The sequence below is a fragment of the Callionymus lyra genome, chromosome 9, assembly GCF_982586985.1.
Source record: "Callionymus lyra chromosome 9, fCalLyr1.hap1.1, whole genome shotgun sequence".
NCBI lineage: Eukaryota > Metazoa > Chordata > Actinopteri > Syngnathiformes > Callionymidae > Callionymus > Callionymus lyra.
The window spans coordinates 7,803,779-7,825,949 of record NC_141826.1 but is presented as its reverse complement, the minus strand read 5'-3'; the positions used below and the strand labels follow the sequence as shown (position 1 = coordinate 7,825,949).

General features: G+C 36.9%; 1 protein-coding gene across 1 annotated transcript in view; it reads left to right on the top strand.

Annotated features, from left to right (window-relative positions):
- The first annotated feature begins 218 nt into the window (after window positions 1-218).
- glra4a (glycine receptor, alpha 4a) overlaps window positions 219-22,171 on the top strand; it is a 49,715-nt gene continuing 27,762 nt past the window's right edge. The window contains exon 1 of the mRNA XM_087798557.1: window positions 219-510. Within this exon, the coding sequence (XP_087654683.1) occupies window positions 443-510 (68 nt within the window). The 5' untranslated portion in view covers window positions 219-442. The remainder of the gene's footprint in view (window positions 511-22,171) is intronic.

Genomic DNA, 22,171 nt, shown 5'->3' with positions numbered 1-22,171 from the left:
AAAGTTTCTTCATAACAAGCTGTTTAATTTAAATGAATGTTTTAATCAAAAGTACCACTCCCACCTAACACGACAAGAGCCTTGTCTCCACCTCTGTATCCATTGTGTCTCACACACTAAAAAATCTTTTTGACAGCAGCGAGGGGTTCAGTCAAAACACTCCTGCTGCTGTGGCTCTGTTTATTCTAGTAGAGGTGAGCAACACTGAGAGGGGCTTCAGCAGGGTCTGTGGCTGGCTGGATGCGTGCAGCCCCCCGGACTTGGTCGGTGGGAGGGGAAGAAGTTTCCCCCAAAGACAACAAGCTTTGGATCTGTGAGGAAGACGATGCCTTTCTCTTCTCGCGCGGACTCGCAAGCTGTTCCCTGGATTTGCTGAGTTCTTCCTCTCTTTTTTTTTTTAAGTTCTTCAGCGAGACGGTGGAGATATTTTGAGTTTGAAAGGATGCTCCCACGGGTCAGCAGGATTATTTACGTCGTCTTTTTCTGCGTCTTCCATGGAGGCTTTATCAGGTGGGGCGCACTTTTTTACTCCTTATCCCCGCTCTTGTTTGCGCCACTTTAAACTTAGATTTAACTGGTTTCAACTGCGGATTTAATACAGTTGCTCCATATTTGTGTCACTTTAAAGCGTGGATCATGTATATTTATAACCACTGAGACGCGCGCGTCACTCCATTCCACAACACGTTTGTGTCGAAAGCGCAACGACGCACCAGAACCAGCCTACCTGTGGATCTCCGTGACCCGGATTCACGTCTAATTTCAGTCACGATTTACGCATGGATACACCTGTTTTATGCTTTTTAACAAATACAAATAACACGATCACTTATTCTTCCTTCGATCAGGTCGGTGGTCATTATGTTACGGTAATGTATTGCAGACCTGCCCACTGCACACGTTATACATAGTGAATATAATCTAATGAGTATATGTACCTACAAGTCTGAGGCAGTTGTGCTCACAAATTAAACTAGACAAAGAGCCCCAAGTTGGTTAAAAATGTGATCAAAGGGGATTTCTAGAGGTTTTATTGTATTCAACTCCATTTTTATTATTGCAACTTCTTTATATTTTTGTTGTGTCGCCTCTAGTTCTATATAAATAAGGTATGAACCAATACAGGTGGTCCAAATCTGCGTTTAAGCCTTTTATTCACGTCATGAATTCAGTGTCAATAGATTTGATCCAACCCATTTTAAGTAATGTGAGCTATAATTGCCATCTCAAATTGTATCTTTGTCAATAACAGGTTAAATAAGTACAGAAATCCAATAAACAGCAGTTGGTAGGGTAGGCTGGAATATCATTTAGGGATTCCTTGGATCTTGTCTCTCCAGTTGAGATGAACTTTTGACTTTTTAAACATCAAAGATGGACCTAAAAGGGAGAAACTTTTTAATAAGCGTGGGAATCCAGGAAATTTAATTAAATGATTAATTGCGCCGCCTCAGGTGGCGATGGAGATTAAGTTATCTCACTTAATCTCACTTCTTCTTCCACCTTTTTTTTTTCCATCCCTCCCAATCTCTTGGCGTCAAAACTTTTATTTGCGGCGGACACTTTCCTTATTTCATGCCCTGCCAACCTCAGGTGAGAGTGGAAGGGAATTAGGATCTGCATAATCCTGGAGCGGAACAGAGCGGTGACTCTGTGAACCCAAGAGCGAGTGGAGCAGCTCCTACATACCGGAGAGAAGGAGTCCTACAACGAAATGATATGCTCCTTCTCTGTGTGTGGTGGGTAGCGGGGTGGGTGGTGGGCGGTCGGCAGGTGTAAACGAAAGACAGGCAGAATCTGATGCGGGGGGGGGGGTAGGGACGCCGGTAATGGACCATTCTGTGATGGAGAAAAATGGAAAGGGGGGAAATTGAGAAGGTGATTCATTTAGCTGGAGGCAGCTGTAGAGATTAAGAGAAAAAAGGTGAAGATGGGAGGAAGATGAGAAGGTGAATAGTGGGGGCTGTCACCGTGCACGGAGTCAGATTGTCAGGTAAAGAAGCATTTGAGCTGGATCGACACGATAGCGGCTGTGATCGTGGATGGAAAAGCAGATGACGGATGAAGGATATTTGCAAAAGAAAAAAAAGATAAATCTGAGTTGTAAGATCTGAGGTGTGTTTCTAACACATGGATGATCTTGAAGATTAGCTACTGGGATGAAGAGTTTAAATGACTCATATTAACATCTCTGATTTGTAATTATTATTAACGTAAAGCAACCGCAGTATCCACTCTGCTTACTCGTGCTTAAAGGATAAGAAATGACTTGAGGGTTAGCCAAGGGCATGAATTGGTGATATGTTGCATCAGCTCAGGTGGATTTTGGTTCTTAATGATTTATAACAAGCCTGGTGCTGAACTCTTTTTAACTTTTCTTTTTAATAAATATAACCTTTGCTAATATAACTGACATTGGTCAACATGGAGTTAAACCTCTAAGTGTCCCGAGTGTAATGAAGGTCACAGTGAAAGTTAAAGTTCTTTGTTGGAAGGTCAAGAGTGAACCGATCATTCCCGAGGGTCTTCCCCTGAAGTCCAGCAGAGATCAACAATGTGTCACATCTCTGTTTAACATAAATACTGATGTGCAAATATTTGATGGTAATGGAACACATACAGTATTACATTAAAGGATGGCTTGTTCTATTTGTTTCTTTTTGTTTGCATATATTCCATATATTTAACAAAAGAAAAAATAAATTCCTAGAGAAATATGTACTATTCTGTCAAGTATTTTTTCATTAAGATAGTTAGTTTTCTTCAATGAAAACCCTATTTTTACTGGCAAAGTCTAAGCTTGTCTAATAGTCCAATGAATAAACCTATTTTATTGAGCTTTGTTGTGAGTCTAAAGGGCCAATTGGCCTGACGTAAAATTATAAAATTATCCAAAAAAATTGCCTGAATCGAAGCTATACCAAATTGGTATGGTAATCTTTTTTTCCTTTAGCTATCTGCTATTGTACACAGTGGAGGTCACTGGCCTTGGGCTGCATCTGTACTTGGACATGAAATGGATGGCCCAAGAATATCACCCCACAAGGCCGCAAATGGCTTAAGTTTAAGACCCCTGCCTTATGGCCTAACAGGGCCCTGACCCCTTGCTACTTGTAGAAGGAGGTCAGTCATACTCTGGACAGGTTGCCAGACCTTTGCGGGGCTTGCATACATAAGATAGCAACTTGAATCTATAAATGTTTGAGTCATTTACCCCAAGGTAAGGTTTTAGCACTCACTACCTTACTGGTACTTCACTCTGGATTGTACTTCACTTGTTGCACAAAGCAAGTGAACCAGTAGTATATCTGAATACAATCAACAAATTATGTCTATTTTAAGTACAATCAAACAAAATGTATTGTCAATGTAATGGCCTAATTATGTCTGGCTTTTTTCCACAATATAAGAGCAGGAAATGCAGATTCATTACATCTGTAGCGACTCTTAGGCGTCACATCAAACAGATAAAAAGGATGGTATATTCCAACAGAAAATCAGTTAAAATCGGTCAATTATAGAGCAGAGAGTGCCACTTAGAGGTCTCTGAAAAATTGATTCTGCTTCATGAAGCTTCATCGACCATCACCAGTCAATTCCAATTTTCAAGCTTTAGGTTTGACCCCACTATTAACCAAACAGAGACCATATATTTGCTTTTTTTTTCATTATAATTTCATGATAAATATAAAGGTCTTCTACCCTTCTGGACTGCCATTTAGATTTTCCAATAGCTTTAGACCTGCTGAATGTTGACTGTTCCTTATAAGTTGAAACTTGAAATATTTTGGGAAGTCATATTTTGTGGTCGTAAGCCAACCCTCAGTGTTAGTCAATCATGTTTGGTGACCCTTAGATATTCCTCCAGACACATTAGACACTCGCGGTCCACATACTTGTGTTATGTGTGGCTGTGTTACCTGGACCTGTCAAATTGATATTATGATAAATAATAATCATTTGACCTCTTCCTTGTAATGCCCAAATGTTCCTAAGAGAAGGGACTGTAAACTTTAGACACAGAGGAGATTTTTGATACTGAAATAAAGACTCTACCAAAACAGATTTTGTATGCTTAAAAACCCAATCTGACTACATTACTCTTGATCAACTTGGAAATCCTTATGAAAATAAAAAGTCTGTCTCCAGTACAGGCTCTTGATTTAGTGAATCCAACAGTGAATACAATTTAAAAGAATTATGGATGTAAATCCTACTACAGAGTGTAGTGTCTGTGTTTGATGTACTTAACCGAGTCAACAATTCTCTGAAACCTTTGAATAACCCCTTTCAAAATGAAGCGTGGAAAAAAAAAACTTCAAACATTGGTGGAAAAAACAAACATTGCAGGGCGAATACAAAATTAAAAAAGCGCAGCAATTGGACTAGAAAACTATCTCTCTGTGATAGCTTTAATTAAATTCTGATGGAATTCCCAACTTGTGTGGAAATGTCAACAAGGAAGAAGGTGGCTGCAGGCTAGTAAACTTTAAAGAGAGCGGGACTGGTAATATTATGTTGCTTTAATTTAAATGATTTTCTACTTACCAGAAGTAGAAATGTGTGCTTGAATGCACGGTGATACTTATAATTAACTTTGACGCCTTTTAAGTTGAAAATCCTGCTTTATCTGAGAAAATAAATAAAACATTTGACTAAAATACCTATTTTTTTTTAAATACACAAGGAAAGAAAAAATGGAGGATTACTGAGAATGCAACTCTTCTTGTTCCCGATGACAAGGGATCTTTCGACACAGTCAAGCGGAACGGTCCGGAGCAGAGAGGAGTGCTGATGATTAGGAAGCATGATGGGAAGACAGATGGGATCTTTATGTGAGTTAATGACTAAAAAAAACAAAAGCCAAACGAACACATTGCAGTTGCTAGTTGATCCTTACGCTTCCAGTGTTGCAGACACAATACAGAAATGTGAAATAATGAGAATGAAATAAAAATAGATTCATAAAATAAAATAAAACAATAAATAAATATTACCATAAAATGGCATATCAATGAATAATTAATTTTAAAACAAATCCATTTAATAAAACAATTTTCATGATATGGACAGAAGGCGTAGAGAAAGAGTTCTTGAACCAGGCAGTCCTTTATGATATCATATATTAATTTCAAAATAAGAATAAGCAAAGGTTTTATTGTCTTAGCATCGTAGCAAGAAAAGTGAGCACCAGATGCTACATTAACTTAAAGTAGTGGATTACATTAAAGTAATTTCCAAGCCTTAGTCGAGTGTGAGTAGAAAATAAGTGAAGTTTAAATTATATGCAGTATTTATTGAATTATATATAGTAGCTGGAGTCGCAGATTCAATACGTCTGTCATTGAGTGATAAAATAATGCAACAATGCAGATTTGAGAAGCTTCAGGATGCCCTGTCTTTTTTTTAGGGGTCATAGGCGGGCACCCTCAGTTTAAAAAGGATTGGAGATTCAAACAGAAAATCTGTTTAAATCAATCATGGAGCAGAGAGTGCCACCTACAGGGCTCTGAAAAAAAGGGGTTAATGCTAGTGATAGGTTGATGAAGCTCCATAAAACGATGTCTTTTTTCGCCTACTGAAAAAACAGGAAACCATTCATTCATGTCTGCGTCGATCGTTGAAGCCGAACTTTCAAAGAAAAAGTTAAAAAGTAACAAGTGCTCAGAGTGGCATTAAAGCCTGTGTACTCACAAGCTGAGCTCAAATCCTTGACAAGAACGTGTCTGACAGCTTTCTTATCTGCACATTGGGTCAGTGGACATTCAATGTGTTTGGATAGATGGTTTGGGTGAAAGCTCGCTGATGGTTCCTCGCTGTCTGCTGCCACCTTCACTGAAAAGCTGACAAGTCTCCGGGACGGATGTGATGGATCGTGTCCCGTCCATTTCAATCCACCCCAACGTGACTCATTGCCGTTTATTTTGTGTTAAATGTCCCTCAGAGCAACTGTACAGTAGAAAATAGCTCATCAAGAATACATCTGAAACCCCAAAGCTGTCCTCTCAACAGGGTAATGAGACGCTGACAGATTTTCTCACAAAGCAAATTTCTAATAAAAAAAATCACGTCTTTACCATCTGCAGACCAAAGAAGCTAATTGTGACCCATTTCTGCTCCCGGCTTAAACATAAAAACTGAAGCTGGTGGATAAATAAATGCATCATGAAGTGTAACTGATGCGCACCGGCCTGGGGTAAACATTTAATCTCTTCGGATATATAGCCGGCTAATGCTAAATTTTAAAAGAAAAAAAAAAAAAAGAAGCAGATCTGTCCATCAATCGTAGCGACAACTTCAAAAACATTTCAGTCATGCATCGTTTCAAGTCAAACGTGTTTCAAGACAAGATAGTTTACGTCAAAGGGATATAATCCGCCCCCCCCTTCTGACCATGATTTCACCCCACCCTCATTGAAACAGTCCAACAACACTTAAGAGAAGAGCCGGTGGATCAGAAATGTAAAAATTAGATTCAGGAAGTTAAATGGCTGTCATAATCCATGCCTAAGGATGTTGCTGCAACACAGATTTCTTTTGCTTTTCAAGTTAAGCTATGCTGGAACCAAACTTAGTATCTGGATTCAATCCATTTGATTTAATTCAACTAGAGATTTGAAGATTTGAAACAGAAACAGAAGTTTTTCCAAGAACCCCTGCTGGAAGGCGAGTTTATCAAAAATACTTTTTAATTTTTTTTGGCTTTAAATGTTATACACACATTTTGGGGGGTTTTATCACACAAACTGAATAATCTTACATTTTGTAATTTACAGTCATTCTCAGCTTTTAAAGACACCATATGAACAAGTCAAGTGCTGTTTATTAGTGATGTGTTGATCACGCCTCATGATACAGTTGTGTAGTGAAGACACTGTATCATGATACAGTGTCTACATTTTAAAAGGCCACTAGATGCCACTGGCTGCTTCATAATGTTTGGCACTGATCTGCTTTAGGACCCTGGTCTAGAAAGTCACTCTAGAAATAACCATTATTTACTTACTTATTTACTAACTCAATGAAACCAGGCAATATTTTCAAACGTATAGTGCCATCTAGTGGCCTTTCAACATACATCACAGGTGTATCATGAGGCCTTATCAACACATCACTAATGTGTAGGATAATGCTTTGTTATAAGGGTGACTTTGGTTCAGTGGGCTATAGTTGTTGCCAATTATTTTCTTTTTGAATCTTATTCCCCCTTAAACTTGTCAGGTATCCATGTGATTCAACTGCCTCACCTCAGGGAGGCGTACCGACAACTTGGGAACCACTTGATTTTACTTTTAATCCTACTAATAAAATGTAATTGTATCAAATAAAAAGTAATAACGATTATGCTACAGGAAGGGGGATGGTGTGTCTTACCCAGAATGTTGCATTTTCAGCACCAATTTATCTGTTAAAATATAAGTAAGTAATATTTGTAGAGCGCTTTGCATTTTGAAAAACATGCTGTTTGATCATCTTAAGATATAGTAGATTAGCATCAAGTAAATATCAAGAATGCAACAGTCTATCTTGCTATTGAAGACAATAAAACAAAGAAATTTGGCTTTAAAATGTGGCTTGAGAAGATTTGCTGGATTGCACTTTCAGAGTTGGAAGCAGAAGGAGCCCAAGAGTGTTGTTTTATTTTGAAGGGAGCACCCTACTGGTTTGGATTGTACTAAACTAGCAGACTAAACGCTTTCATGTCTCCTTGTAGACACATTTTGAACAGACTAGAAGATTTGCTCTTCTTATATGATTTAACTACAAATGACTTCAGTATAACTAAATCCCTTTATTAAACCGAAAAAACCCTATTCACGACTTGAGATTGTCAACTGCAGCTTTTAGCACATTTAAAAAGTGAAAAATGAATACAATTTTACAACAACATGTTTTGTTACACTTTGAAAACATTCGGAAAATGGCATAAAAACGAGTCTCGAGTGTTGCCATTCGGTAGAGTTCTCTGGCGTTTGGACAGGATTTCCACGGGCATTCATGGACAGGAAAATTGCCAATTCCGTGGCGTGAGGTGTGCATCGCTGCTTTCAGCAAATGATGTTTTCCTGTTGGCTTCACTGGTCTGTGATCTTAAGCTCTTAATGGATCCGTTTTCATCTGAATTAAAAAGCACTTCTATGTATGAAGGTATGGGAACCGTTGGAAGGCTCACTGAGAGAATAAAACCAGAGGTGGAGAAGATTTTGCTTCTCAAATGTCATAAAAATCACATTTATATTAAATGTTAAGGTTTTGGTAAAGTGGTAATTGCAACTTTGAACCAAGTTATTCCGTGAAATATTTCCGCTAGGGTGGTGTATTTCTTTTCATTTCTCCATCTGGACTACTAATGGATGTTGGTTGAGATTTCGATGGGGGTAAGAACTTAATAAAGTGTTAAACATAAAGTTCTGCCGAAAACCTGTAAACTTTTAATGTCTATCTTAAACCAAAAATATGGTTATTTAAGCTTCCACTGGATAACATCTAGATATGACCTTTGGACGATATCAGGGATGTGCCAATTAATGTGATGTCCGCCGCTGCCATGATATTAGAAGTCTGAGACGATTTAAGTTCAATTCTTACCATTTTTTCATATCTCCTCAGATGTTCATGTTGTCTTTTTTGATGGGTCTGTTACTTCCGCTATCATCTCCGCTATATACAGTATAAAGGCTGCAGAAATCGCAGCTATTACCTCTGTTTTAATAACCCTTTTAAGGTCAATTGAAACCTTCTCTGTTGTAATAAATGTTAGCTATGCTTTAAATACATATAAGTACTGTATATTTGTTGGTTATTTTTGTCTGTTTATTTCCTGTTATATTCCGTATTTGTTAATGGCGTGACGAATGACAGCTCTCTGCTTATCAACTCTAATGAGACCTAGAGTTATTTTGAATATAATTTTGATGTCTGAAAATAATATCATTATATAATTGTCAATAATATCAATGAAGTATTAAAAAAGTGTGAGCAAGAGCGAATAAAAATGTTATGCACAACATTCATTTCTGATGATTACAAAGCTAGTTCTGAAGATGTAGTCGTGCATTTCTGCTTTAGGGTCATTTTTCTTTCAGACCAGACGGGGTCAGCTGAAAAATACGTCTCTGAAAAATTCTAATATTATAGATAATATTATTATATTTTGATTTAGCTCAAGTGTCACTATATATTATTATAATAATGTATATTTCCATAAACATCCAAAGCTGTATTAAATACCAATGTGAACCAATACATTACCCAAAAGTAGGTCGAAATAAATCATGCCAGCCGCACCTTAAGTTAACTGTCTGCTACTAGACCTTAGTGATAATCTTTACAGACAAATCAACCAGTTTAACATTCAAATTAAGGAGGAATCACGGATGTTTTGTCTTCCAGGTGATGGGGAAAGAGAAGCACAGAGAGAGAGCTCCATGTGTATGAAAAGAAAGTATGTTCTGGGTTACAATTGTAACAATTAGTGATCTCTTGTCTGATGCTGACGGATTAATTAACTCTTTGTTCTGACCCGAGGTGCAATGAAGACATGACCAGACAACAAAGTAGTGAATGTCAGATTATCAAATCAATAAAACTCAAGCTATTATGTAAACTGGCCTCTAATTAATCAGGGCCATTATTTCCGTCTTAAATTTACATTTTTCCGTTTTTAAAAACATCATGTAAGATTGATTATATTTGTTTTTGGCTCACCAAGTGTTTGAAGTGAGTAATTTCAATGGCCCTAGTTGGCTTGAATTCTAGTTTTCACATCCTATAAGCTAAACAAAACAACATTTTTACTACTTAAACCACTATAGAAATTATTTTAATTTACCACCTGCATTAAGTTTAATAGTTATTTAACTTTGAGATGTGGGTTGTGTGGCTAAGGTTGGGAAGAAACCGTAAAAAAAGTGGTTGATTTTTTTGTTAATAAAACATCAAGACACATTTTGCCCTACAGTATAGAGTATATATATATATATATATATATATATATATATATATATATATATATATATCACAGTATGTAACATGAATATTTGATTTAGCTCAAGTCTCATTTTTAGTTGCTAGTTTAATAGCCAACTCATGGTGAACAGATCTAAGTTAAATATAAGTTAAATATCCATTGAATCCATTGTAAGGGCATTTTCTGTATTCGTATTTCTTTACGGGGGTCACATGGGGCTGTAGCCTATTCGTTTAATTGGGGCGAGAGGCAGGGGACATCCTGAACAGGACTCCACACACACAAAGACAGACAACCATTTACACACACACACTCATACATACGGACAATTTCAACAGGTTCCCAATCAACCTCTGTATGTTTTTGGACTTTGGGAGGAAAAGGGTTACAACTTGGCTCCCTCCAAGACCTGGAAACGAACAGCAACCGACGTTGATCGATTTAAGTTAAATTGGAGGATGCTGCTGTGGCAACCCCTGATGGACAAATCTCAAAGAACACGGATAAAGACCCCAGTTACTCATGAAGAAGGATGAAATTAAATGTTTTTCCTGAGTTCGTCTTCTTCTATATGGGCTTTCTTTGTGGTCCAGTCAATATTGCCACATCCAAAATGGATCACGATGAGATTAACTGTGATGGATTAAATGGTCACCACAGCCTCTTTCTGTATTCACTGTCTTTCATTCCGCTCACAGTTTCTCAATCCCGCCACAGAACATGTGACACAGTGGTCTCGTAACACAATCAAGTGGAGCACTCCACTCTTCTTCTCTGCTCCCAGCAGATTAAAATGGCTACTTATTGACTGGAGCGGCACTTTGCCTCTGAGGTCCAATGGCTCCGGTCATTATGTTCTCTGCAATTAGAGACGTGAAGTGGGGACCAATTATGAAACCCTCCATCATGTCATTGTGTCGGACCGTAACACTTGTGGTTCACAGAACTTCACCTTCTGCGAGTCGGACACAGTCGTCTGTCTGCGGTTGAGCTTTGGAGATATGTGGGCAGTGGATTCAAACTCCGGCTCGGACCAGAGATTGAATCTGAAATCAATTGAACTACAAATAACATCATCAGTGTAATCGATTAACTACAGAAGTTTGCAACTGTTCAGCATTATCTTAATAACTCAACAGGTCCTTCAATTTATATAAAAAATATCAATTTATGTGTCAAGCACGTCAATTACATCTATTTAATTCAACACTGTAAATAACATTTTAAACTAGTTAATTGCATGTTTTACAAAATGCATTGGAAAAGGTTTTATACATTGTTGTATTACTTAAAACAAATGTAATTACCAATATGATTTAGTTTTAGTAGATTAATAATAAGCAAGTTACTTTATTTTCATTTTTACAAAAGAATAAAAGAATAATGCCAAAACAAATCCCAATATTTGTAAAAACTAACTTTTATTAATATAGCGTTTTAATCTTTTTTCTTTTTTTTATACAGTCAAAATTGTGACGCCGTTTGATTGGTTTAATACTGTAAGTCCCATAAAAATACATTTATTTGAAGATCCAATCTGAACCAATAACAGTTCTATTCCTTGGATAAATTATTTTTTTGTCCAAACGACTAACATTCAAGAAGGACTAAAAAGTAGTTATGATTTGCGCTCTCTAACCCTAAAGATTACGCAGAACAGAAAGAGCATAGCTCAGAGTAACACGGTTAAAGTTATATCGTAATAAAAACTTTAAAAGGTTGCTTAACAAAAGTTGTATGAATTCTCTTGAAGTGATCATTCACACAAAATCGCCCCTCGTGTTAACTAAGGTTTGGGATTATTTTTAGAGTAATCTGTTCCTTTTTAGTTATAAACAAAAAGGTATGTGATAACCTTATGCTCAAAACAATCTTAAAATACAAACTTTTATTTATTTATTTTTCTTTTTTTTTTATTGTTGAGGCTTCAATACAAGATGAACATGTACAGACAAGTAGTATGGAGGTCTATAAATGTTTAAGGTTATTTTTGGACAAAGATGAAGACAAGTGACGGGGTCACTGTAAAAAGGAATGGATTACCCTGAAAATAATCTAAATTAGTCAACATAAGGGTGAGTAGAAAATTAGTAAATAATAATGAATTTAGAATTTTGGGTGAACAATCACTTTAAGCACCGTATTGTCATTATTTTTTAGATACTTATTGGTAGCAGAATTGGAAAAAAGCTAAATGATACCTAATCCTCGAATATAGTCTCAATTGTTTTGAATGCACAATGTAATGTATTCATTTTAAATAAAGAATTGTTTAAGTTGAAATTGATTAAATCACATCGTGGTACATTCCAAGATACTCTTCCATATTACATAATAATAAATTAAAAGTTAATCAAATAAAATAAAATTGGTGTTTCAGTTACTGTACTTGTTACTTTATACATATGAATAACTTTTGAATATAATCATTTGTACATTTTAGAAGCCATTCAAAATCCATCGCATCAAAATCTGTTCAGAATCTTGTTCCACAATATTTTCCAAATGTCTCCGAGTGACTGATTCGCAGGGACAGGTTGATGTTTTATTGGGTCTCTAATCCTCCATTCGGGAGAAAAGGAGCTCTGTCCATTCAAAGATTTATAAGCTCTGACACTTTAATACACCAATGGTGTGTTTGCTTGCAGGTGACAGTGAGTAATTCTGTGCAAGACGCTTTCAAGGGTAAAACACACCTTGAATCCTCTGCGCTCTGACCTCCGATTTTCTCTTCTACACACATTAGTGAGATGACTGCTTGTCCTTGACAGGAGAGCTGCAGCATTAATCTGCAATAATATCCAAGAGTACGCAGACGGATGGAGAAGCAGACGGAGCTTTTCTTAAGTGAAGGTGCTTCCAAACCTTCATTTGTTTCCTGCAGTTTAGAGGTTGTCTTGGTCTGTCGTACATCATTTTTCACCATTTTACTCCTACTTTGGAACAAAATATGTTGATTTTAATGTTGCATTTATTGAGAACTGATATTTTTTTATCACAAAAGGTCAAGAAGGACCTTATATGAAACAAATCTTGAAGACAACATCCTCTAATGTAACAAAGTTCTGCACACAAAGATTGAATTGTTCCTATTGCACCTGCTTTAACACATGCCACACTAGATACTAGTGATGGATGGATGAAGCAGTGTCTTTTGCAGAAGGCAGAAGGTGGCGCCCTCAGATTTCCTAAAGAAAAAGATGTTTGAATCAATTGATTATAGAGGAGAAAGTGCGTCTAGAGGGCCTTGAAAATGAAGCCATTGCTACATGATGCTTCAGTAACCCACTTCATCACTACAAGATATACTTATTTAAGTAATATTTATTATAGATACGTATATGTTATGATATGAAACTTTAAATACAATTGAATTGAATTCATGCCAAAACCTGCTTTTTAAACACCAATCGTTATAATGGATCATAAACGGAACAATTGTCTCAACAATGACCATTTCTGCATATTCTATATGCTTAGATATTCTTATTCTTATTTATATGCTTATATATTCTATATGCCTAGAGGCTTATAGGGTGTAATTTATCTGACATGATGGTTGTTATTTAGTGCCTATATGAAGTAAGTCTAGATTAATAACTACTGTAAGTATTGTTTAACTGCTGGAAGGGCTTTGCTGTAATGGGATCAGGTTTAAGGTGTTTTATTTAAGCTATTACCCTCTAGTGGTGAGAGCAGCGCAATAGAAAAAGGCGGCATACTAGAGATCCCAGGCTTCTATGTAGAAAAATATGTAAACATTGTCACCCCTATTAATTCCTTGGTGACAAAAAAAATAAATCAGGACTAGCCCTAAAGTTTACTGCAATTTTAATGTATCTGTTGTCCTTGTCTAAACGTTTATTAATGAGTTTTGTTGGTCCATATCCTCACTGTTTACTAGTGATGGGTTAATCCATGCTACAGAATATCAGTGTCATGACACAGTGTCTTAATTATAATAGACCACTAGATGCCACTACAAGTTTGAAAATAATGCCAGGTTTCATTGAAATAGTAGTTAATAGGCAAACATTATAAATCAGAGAGTGACACCTAGTGGTCTTTCACCTAGTGGTGTATCATGATACAGTGTCTTTATTTAGAATAATTAAAAATCATTACAGAAAATATAAAGAAAGAAGTCAAAATGTTAGTTAAGAAAAAAACTTGAAGATATGAAGAAGTGCACCTCTCTATCACAAAGGTGGACTTATTCTTTCTTAACTTCTCTTCAAAACCCTTTTGAAAGACTGCCACAGCTATGAGGTCTTTGTTCTCTGAAGAAGAAAAAAACTGCAAGACATGCAGTCTGTGTCCAGCAGCCTTAGGCGCCGTGGGGAATAAGACATCACCCTGGAAAAGTGCACAAAGCAAATGGAGCAGTGTCTCCGAGTCAACTGTTACACTTGCCGCTTCCTCAGTCCCTCACCTGTGGGATTGTCGAATCGATGACAGAGGCAAACTGAGTTCTCTACCCAACAGCTCAGTCTTTTTAAAGTGTTCCTTTCTACTCGAATCAAATTAGAACAGACATATTTCTAAGTTCCTGATTAAAAATCTATGACTTATTTTAAGTTTTTTTTTCCATCATGATCAGCTACATCTACGCTTTGATACCAAGATTATTGAACCCCTCTCAACAACCTTTAAACTTAGAAAAGAATGTGTGAAGAGTGTATCTTAGGAAAGTCTGTATTCATGTTACAAATTTGGCCAGATAAGAGACAAATATTAAGGATACTGAGTGTTATATTCAAGTAAAAACCCTTCAGGTTGAGAGTACTTGTGCATTGGAAGTAGCAGCTTCATAAACTATCCATTTGGAGGATTAATTTACTCTAGGTCGTTGTAGAATTTCTCCTCTTTCATATAACAAAAACATTTATTTTGCTAATTGTAGACATTTATGGACTATCGCTGTCTGACAAACAGACTGTTGCTGCCTCATGGGTCATGATATCAGTGAGCTTCGAGTGTTAAACTAGTATCATTAGGTGTACAGTTGTAATACTCGAGACCGGTCAACATCTTGCCGATTCTTTGGCTGTAATAGTTGTCTTGAAGGACAATGAACAATCTAGGCTGAGAGAAACTTGAAACAAATCACCAGTCGAGCGAGAGATATTGAGCCATGGGAAGATCCCTAAGAAGCATATTGAAAACCACATTAAGCTACATGTACAGCTGGGATGAATCAAAAGCATAACTGCTAACTGTATGATGGAGTAATGCATGAGCAGCAGCGCAAAAGTGTCGCACAAATTAACAGCAAACGTGTGAATGTAGCTCCATTAGATATGCAATCAGGGTTTTTGATACTTTAGAGACATTAAAAAGATTGCAATCGTTTTCCTTGTTAGGGGTAGAAAAATCATCTCAGAGAAAGGAGATTAGTTTTTCCTTTATAGAATTGAAGTATTCATGTGCAGAATAAATGAGTGTTATAGTCAAAACCAAACCAACAAAAGACCAAGACACTATCTGGTCCAGAGACCAAGACTTTAGTTTAAGACCTCAAAAATGTATAAAAGAAAATGCAAAAAACAAAAAGCCAGTGTCTTTCTCCGTAAAGGTATTTAATTCTGTTCTCTAAAGAAAACAGACAACTTGGCTACATGGCCATGAAGACTTTCAGTACAGAGAAAATCCAACGAATAAACAACAAAATTCACTTCTTACTGGTCTGAAATCATTTATAATTAATTGTCAAAACATTCACAAAGGGGTTCTTATGAAGGACCTAATAATTCCTATTTCTGGATTGAGGTTTGCAGAGGGGGCGTGGTCATTCTTAGTGTGTGACAGCTGCAGCTTGTTTTCTCCGTCAATCTCAACTGGTTCTGAAAATAAATCGCGATTCTGCCCATTCAGAGATGGAGAGAGGAACCGTGAAAAGTAGTAGAACACTTCAATGAAGTAATACTTTATGTTCATGTTCTTGTAAACATAGAGAAGAGGTATTGTGTTTGGGCAATATCAAAATGGATAGCAAATACACGACAACATTTTCTCAAAAATTAACCTTTTTTTTTGTTGCCTACATGGACAACAACGGGCTCAATTTTTAAAGCAGCAGCTTGTTAGAGACGGTGATAAAGAGCATCATTAAAAAGAGCATCCAGAATGTCCACTGTGCATCATGATAGAGGGTTGTTTTATCAAGAATATTGGGAATTTTCAGCGTAATGTGTGACGCACCGACTACTGGATTTAACCTTAACCTTGTGATCAATGAGCTGTTCCCATTTTCTTAATTGGTTCAATTCAGCTTCAAAAAAAAGCTAAGGCAGGATTTAATGCTTGTAGTTCCAGACGTGTGCTGGAGTAAATCCTAAAATCTCATAGTTGAAATACAGATTTTTTTTTTAATGTTTTCCTCGAGGCCCAATATCCATAAAACCCTACGTTCATCATGTAGTCGTTCCAGCAACTTGATCAAGTGAAACAAGCCAGAGGCAACACCTTTTTTTTATTTTTTTTATTACACTGACGGTAAAAATATGGGTCATGTAAAGTGCAGCGAGAGTGCCACTACAGTTTCTCTGCTGGGCTGAAAAACACGGCTGTTCTACACGAATCGACAGTGAAACCTCAGTAAATCGTTGGTTTAAGGCACAGGTGGACCTTGACCAGAGCTTATTGACTTACCGCCATATCCCTTGACTTCTCGTGTCTCTTATTATAACGGTGGGCCCTGAGGAAGAAATATATCTATAAGCCATATTACCCTCTCTCCTCTATAAGCAGCAACCATCAGCAGTTGATAACCATGAAGAAGTTCCCGATGGACGGACCAATGACCAGCAACATATAGAAATAGACTGTATTGCAAAGCTTCTTTAGGGGAATTAAATTAGGATTATGGTGATGGAGTTCACTTACAGGAAACAAGCATCAAATAAAGTGATTTTTACTAAGACTGATTTCAGCCGAAGCTTCCATCCATTTTCATATTTGGACGCAAAGACATTAGTCATGAGTCCAACAGCTTCTAATTACATGTTGACTGTACATTAAACTGTAATCTAGGTCTAAAGCGGCAGAGATTTCCCTGTGGTCTCCAACAACTGATGGGAGGGGAGGAAGGGGGTTCTGGTGAAAGTGTGCAAGGCACAGATCATAGGAATTCCACGTGTATGTGCACAACCAAACGTGGGCGCACATGTTTATTGCTTCATTATGTCGTGCAATTACCGTCTGTGTTTGGCAGCAGTGGAGAATCAGGGCAGGGTGTATCATTACCTCCACTAACACACAGAGGAGGACGACAAACACGGCGCTTTGAAGCCTTTTGTATCTTTGCTACATTTATAAACTGACAGAAGTAGGCGTAGGTGGGTAGTTGTCCTTGGATAATTGTGGCACAAGATGTAAAGAAATTATTTTTCAAAAGCATGTAAATACTGACATCAGAGATTCCATATCTCTCTCATAGCTAACTAACTAAAGACGCTTTCAATAACGATTAAAAGGTCTGTGACATAGAAATGTATTCTGTTAAAAATATAATTATATATAAATAGTTCCATATTCTACCATAAATTACATTGTGTTACGTTTTTTCTGGAGGTTAAAACTTGTTTACCTCATCCACAACCACTAAAAGATTTGTCACGGCGTGATCAATCCTGCAATCTCCACCTCCAAGGGACTCATTGTATAAACAAAGCAGGCGTGATTACAGCTGGCTGTAGGAGGAGTCAAGCCAATTGTTACATCATAATGGACTCAGCTCTCATAACCTCTCGTTCACCGAGATAAGTTAGCCTCCACTAACTGTTAACACAGTATATATATGTAAACTCATTCGCACGGCCAAGAGTATATAAACACTTTGTTCAAATAAATAAACTGGACTTTTTTCTCAATCAGGCTAGTTTTGACACAGATGCTGTTCCATGCTGTTTTTTTGCTTTTACGTTGACCTATAACTTAAGCCGTTTTTTGTTTGAAAGTAGCTGAAACCTTAGTTTTAAGAACGGTTCGTATCAAACTTTTTATAATTTTCCGTTAATATGGAAGCTGTGCTGTTTCTATTTTCTTATGTTCTTGTTTTGGTATCTCCATTTTCTCCAATCAACAGTTGGAGCTTGATAAACGTTGGAGCGTGATAAATGGGACGGGCTTGGGGGATGTACCACCCCACAGAAGCAGAAAAGGCTTGATTTAGTGAATGTGAATGAAGCAATGGGGGAGTGAATTCCCCTGAAAAAGATTGAACATCTCTTCAGAAAACAATCAGTTAAATACAATACTTTTGCGATTTACATTTTGAATTCCCTTAATCCTTGTGTTATCTCAGGGTTAAGGTGACCTGGAGGCCCGAAAACAAACATGTTTGTGGTATCCCTTGTGTTAACCTACCTCGCTTCCTGAAATACATATAAAGTGGAGGGCGTTCACCTTCACCCAGAGACAACAAAAGGAATATCAGAAACACATTTATTTTCGGGCCTCTGGGTCACTTTGACCCTGAGATAAAACAAGGATTAAGCCAAAATATTCCTTACAAAATACGTTGAAGATAGTGGGCAACTTAACTCATTACCAACACAAGTACCGTTTTAATTGAATACATACATAACCTTTTTTAATGTTTTGCAAGAACTTTAACTAAAAAACTCACTCTTCTTGGAAGATTAGGATTAGATTAGGATGTAGAATCACATGATTGTGTGTCAACCTCAAGCTAAAACTATGAGTGGCTAGTGAGAGCTTAAAATGAGTATTATTGTATGGATGTTTGTCGAAAACAAGCCATGAAACACTGCATGAAACCATTTCCTTTTTTTGCTTTACTGGTTAATAGGTAACAACAAACGGTAAAAAGAAAAAGTGAAAGCCAATTGTGAAAGATATCAACGTTCATCTGTGTTAATATTGTAACAGGGGGAAGTTAGGTGAGACATTTTTTCATGAAGAATTTTTATATTCAGATCAGACATTAATTTAGAGAGGTGCAAGTAAACTTCAGTCACCAACTGTACATCTTGAACAGAAACGTTCAATTATTTAAGAGTGTCAGATAACATGACCAACCAGAGGCATCGTGAGGGAGAGTGTGCAAGTAGAATGGTCGCGTCCATCACGAGCCCTTGAGCAAAGACATCAAAGGAAGGCTTTTGCAGTCAGTAAAGTCCCATCTCGCTCTTAGAAACCTTGCGAGCACTGTTTCACAGAGACTGACAGGAAGCAATCCATGCTGCTATCAGATCTGAGACAAGGAGAAGATGGACAGAATACAGAAAAGCTCAAAGGAGAAGGTTTGTCTAAGGCGTCTGTGCTGGGTTTATATTCCACCGGGGTTGGGGGAAGGTCAGCACTGTGGCTTTGGCACATATTTTCAACAGGATAGGCTTCTGGAGGTGTATTTGTTGCTAATGATAGGAAGTAAGACACAGTTAACGTTAACAATATATATTTAAATGTTGCTCTGGTTACATTTTAAACGTTGTTTGGCCCCATTACACTATTATTTTGTCTCCCTATGTAGTCAGTGACTCACTTTATTAGACAAATACGCATCATCAAACAATTAAAGGGCAACAAATGTATTGATCTAAGCGTGTTAAATTGATCTTTGGCCTCTATTGTACTCATCATTATGTTTCTGTTTTTACAGAACTCTGTTTCATTTAAATATTTACATTAGAAAATCTGCTTAAGCCCCACCCACTGAAAACCATCTGGTTTTCTGGAGATTAAATCTTGTTTAAAATTAACACACCCACTCTGCTGTGATTGGTCAAACATTAAGTTTTGTCATCAATTCCATTAGTCTCCACTTCCAAGGGAGTTATTGTATAAACAAAGCGAGCGTGATTAGGGCGGGCCTGAGAAACAGTTAAGACCATTGTTACGTCATAATGGGCTTCACTTGTTACCTCTCGAGTAACTTCAAAACGTTGTCATGATGAGGGACTTACTAAATTTTAAAAAGGAAGACTTTAACATTTTAAATATGTGAGTAAATCAGGAAAGTTGAGAAGAGTTGACTTTTAAGCTAATGATATATGTCTCCATCTGGTCTTGCGTGTCTGAGATGTTTTACTCAAAAAAATCTTTAATAGTTTCCTTGTGCCTCGAGAAGACATTTTGAAATTCTTCTTATACTTAACAACTTAATAATTGCAGCCAATGAGCCGATATGAACGTTGAGCATACGAAGCGTCTCTATTGCAAACCGCAGGGTTTGAAGATGGAGATCAATCTACACTAACCCTCTGTAAATTGCAACTTTGGGCCAGTGCTCTAGCATACTAATTTGAAAGCAATCTTTAATGATGTGCGAGCGAGACTCGACTTCTCTGGGGTAAGCAGCAGAAGTGATGATTCCCATTTCCATCCACAGAAACACAATGAGTTTGATGACAGATTCATGGTCATGATAGCTAGGACACTCAACGTTAACTGCCACCTCAGGCTTTTCCATATCACTCCAATCACTCCTCTGAGTTCCCAGTTGGAAATAGACTGTTTTGAATCAACAAATAAAACACAGCCTTACATTTGCTCATAATAAGGAAATGTATTGCTCAGCCATTTCAATTCCCAGCACTGATTTATCTTTATAATGTTACCCAGAATTTATTTTTCAAGAAAACCACTTGCACTTCCAGTTTTGACTGAATGGAATATTAATGAGCAAGAGTAGAAACCACAGTAGTAACCACACCTTAACATGGGACACCTTTATCAATCTACACTGTGCCACATCATGCCTCTCCTCATGGGGCTCAGTGATGTTGGCCAAACATCTCGCATGTTTTCTCTTATAATCCTTATATTTTATTTATTTTGTTTTGATTAAGATTCCCTCGTCGGTTTAAGGGCAACAAACCTGTCATGAACCGAACTTCTTTAAAACGTCGGAAACATACATTTCTTGTAAAGAAAATATGGGTAAAACACTAGATTAAACTAGATCACATGTAAAATAAATAGACACACATGTAAAATAAATAGATTACATGAAAAATAAAGAAATCTTCCTCACTGGGATTAATAATAGTAAGTAAGTAAGTAATATTTATTTATATAGCGCTTTTCCAGACCAGGGTCACAAAGCTCTTTAACAATCAAAACAATACTCAAAAAAGTATATACTTTAAAGATCAAGATAATACTGAGAACAACACAGGAGTTCCAGAAAATCAAGGAAAAGCCTGAACAAATAGAAACGTCTTAAGATGTTTCTTAAAGGAGTCAGTAGACTCCATCAAGCGCAAAGAGAGAGGAAGATGGGAAGAAACAGAAAACTAGTTGCAGAAATTGAAAGGCGTTTTTTGTGACTTTATGTTGACTATTTTGGCTTGGTTTGATACGCAAGACTAGCCTAAGTCACACTGCACATGGCCTAAATTAAGTATTGGGTTAGATTTACTCATAGATACTAGAACCTTATCTCTTACCAACTAGGTACATGATGGCAACTACTGTATTCTTTCCAGAGCGTGGGGAGGGGGGTGAACAGTTTTTTTTACCTATTATTTCATTAAATTGTAATACAATGCAACTACATACTGTATACAGGTAAATACAAATATTAACTGATACATCCTTTATTAGATTTATTTAGATTCATACTTATTTGGTTATTCAAACTGTGTTCTAAGTATTAAAGGTAGAGCTACGTTAGATACTTGTTGTTCCACTTGCTCCCTTTTTTCTCCAATCTTGAATTTTGTTCAAAAACAGGCTTCCTTAGGTCTGAGGAAACCTTGCGAGATCCACGTTATCAGAACATACCAACCAACTTTATTCTTGAAAAAATATGTTTCTACCATTCATTTGTTAATTTACGCATTGAAAATGTGCTTTTATTTTCCAATGTAGTTTCAAACAAGATCCTTAAGAACCTAAATAATCTGAAGATAATACTTTCGACAATATAATCGTTCAAGTTACCATTCAACCATTGCAAAATGTATTCCTAGTTAGGTTGTAAATTTGACACTGTCCCAGTTACATACATGCTTGGATCATTACCACAAAAGGGTGCCGTCTTTTGTAGTTTTCCTGGGGCTTAATCTGCTGTTACTACAGTCATCTCCGCTTAAGGTATTTACAGAGAGGCTAAGATGGCTTCGGTTAATATATACAAGTAATATTAACCTCTGGTATTCTTTTGTTTAAGCAAAGTTCCTATTTTGGCATTGAATTATTTTTTTCCTTCAATCATTTTTCTGTGCATACAAA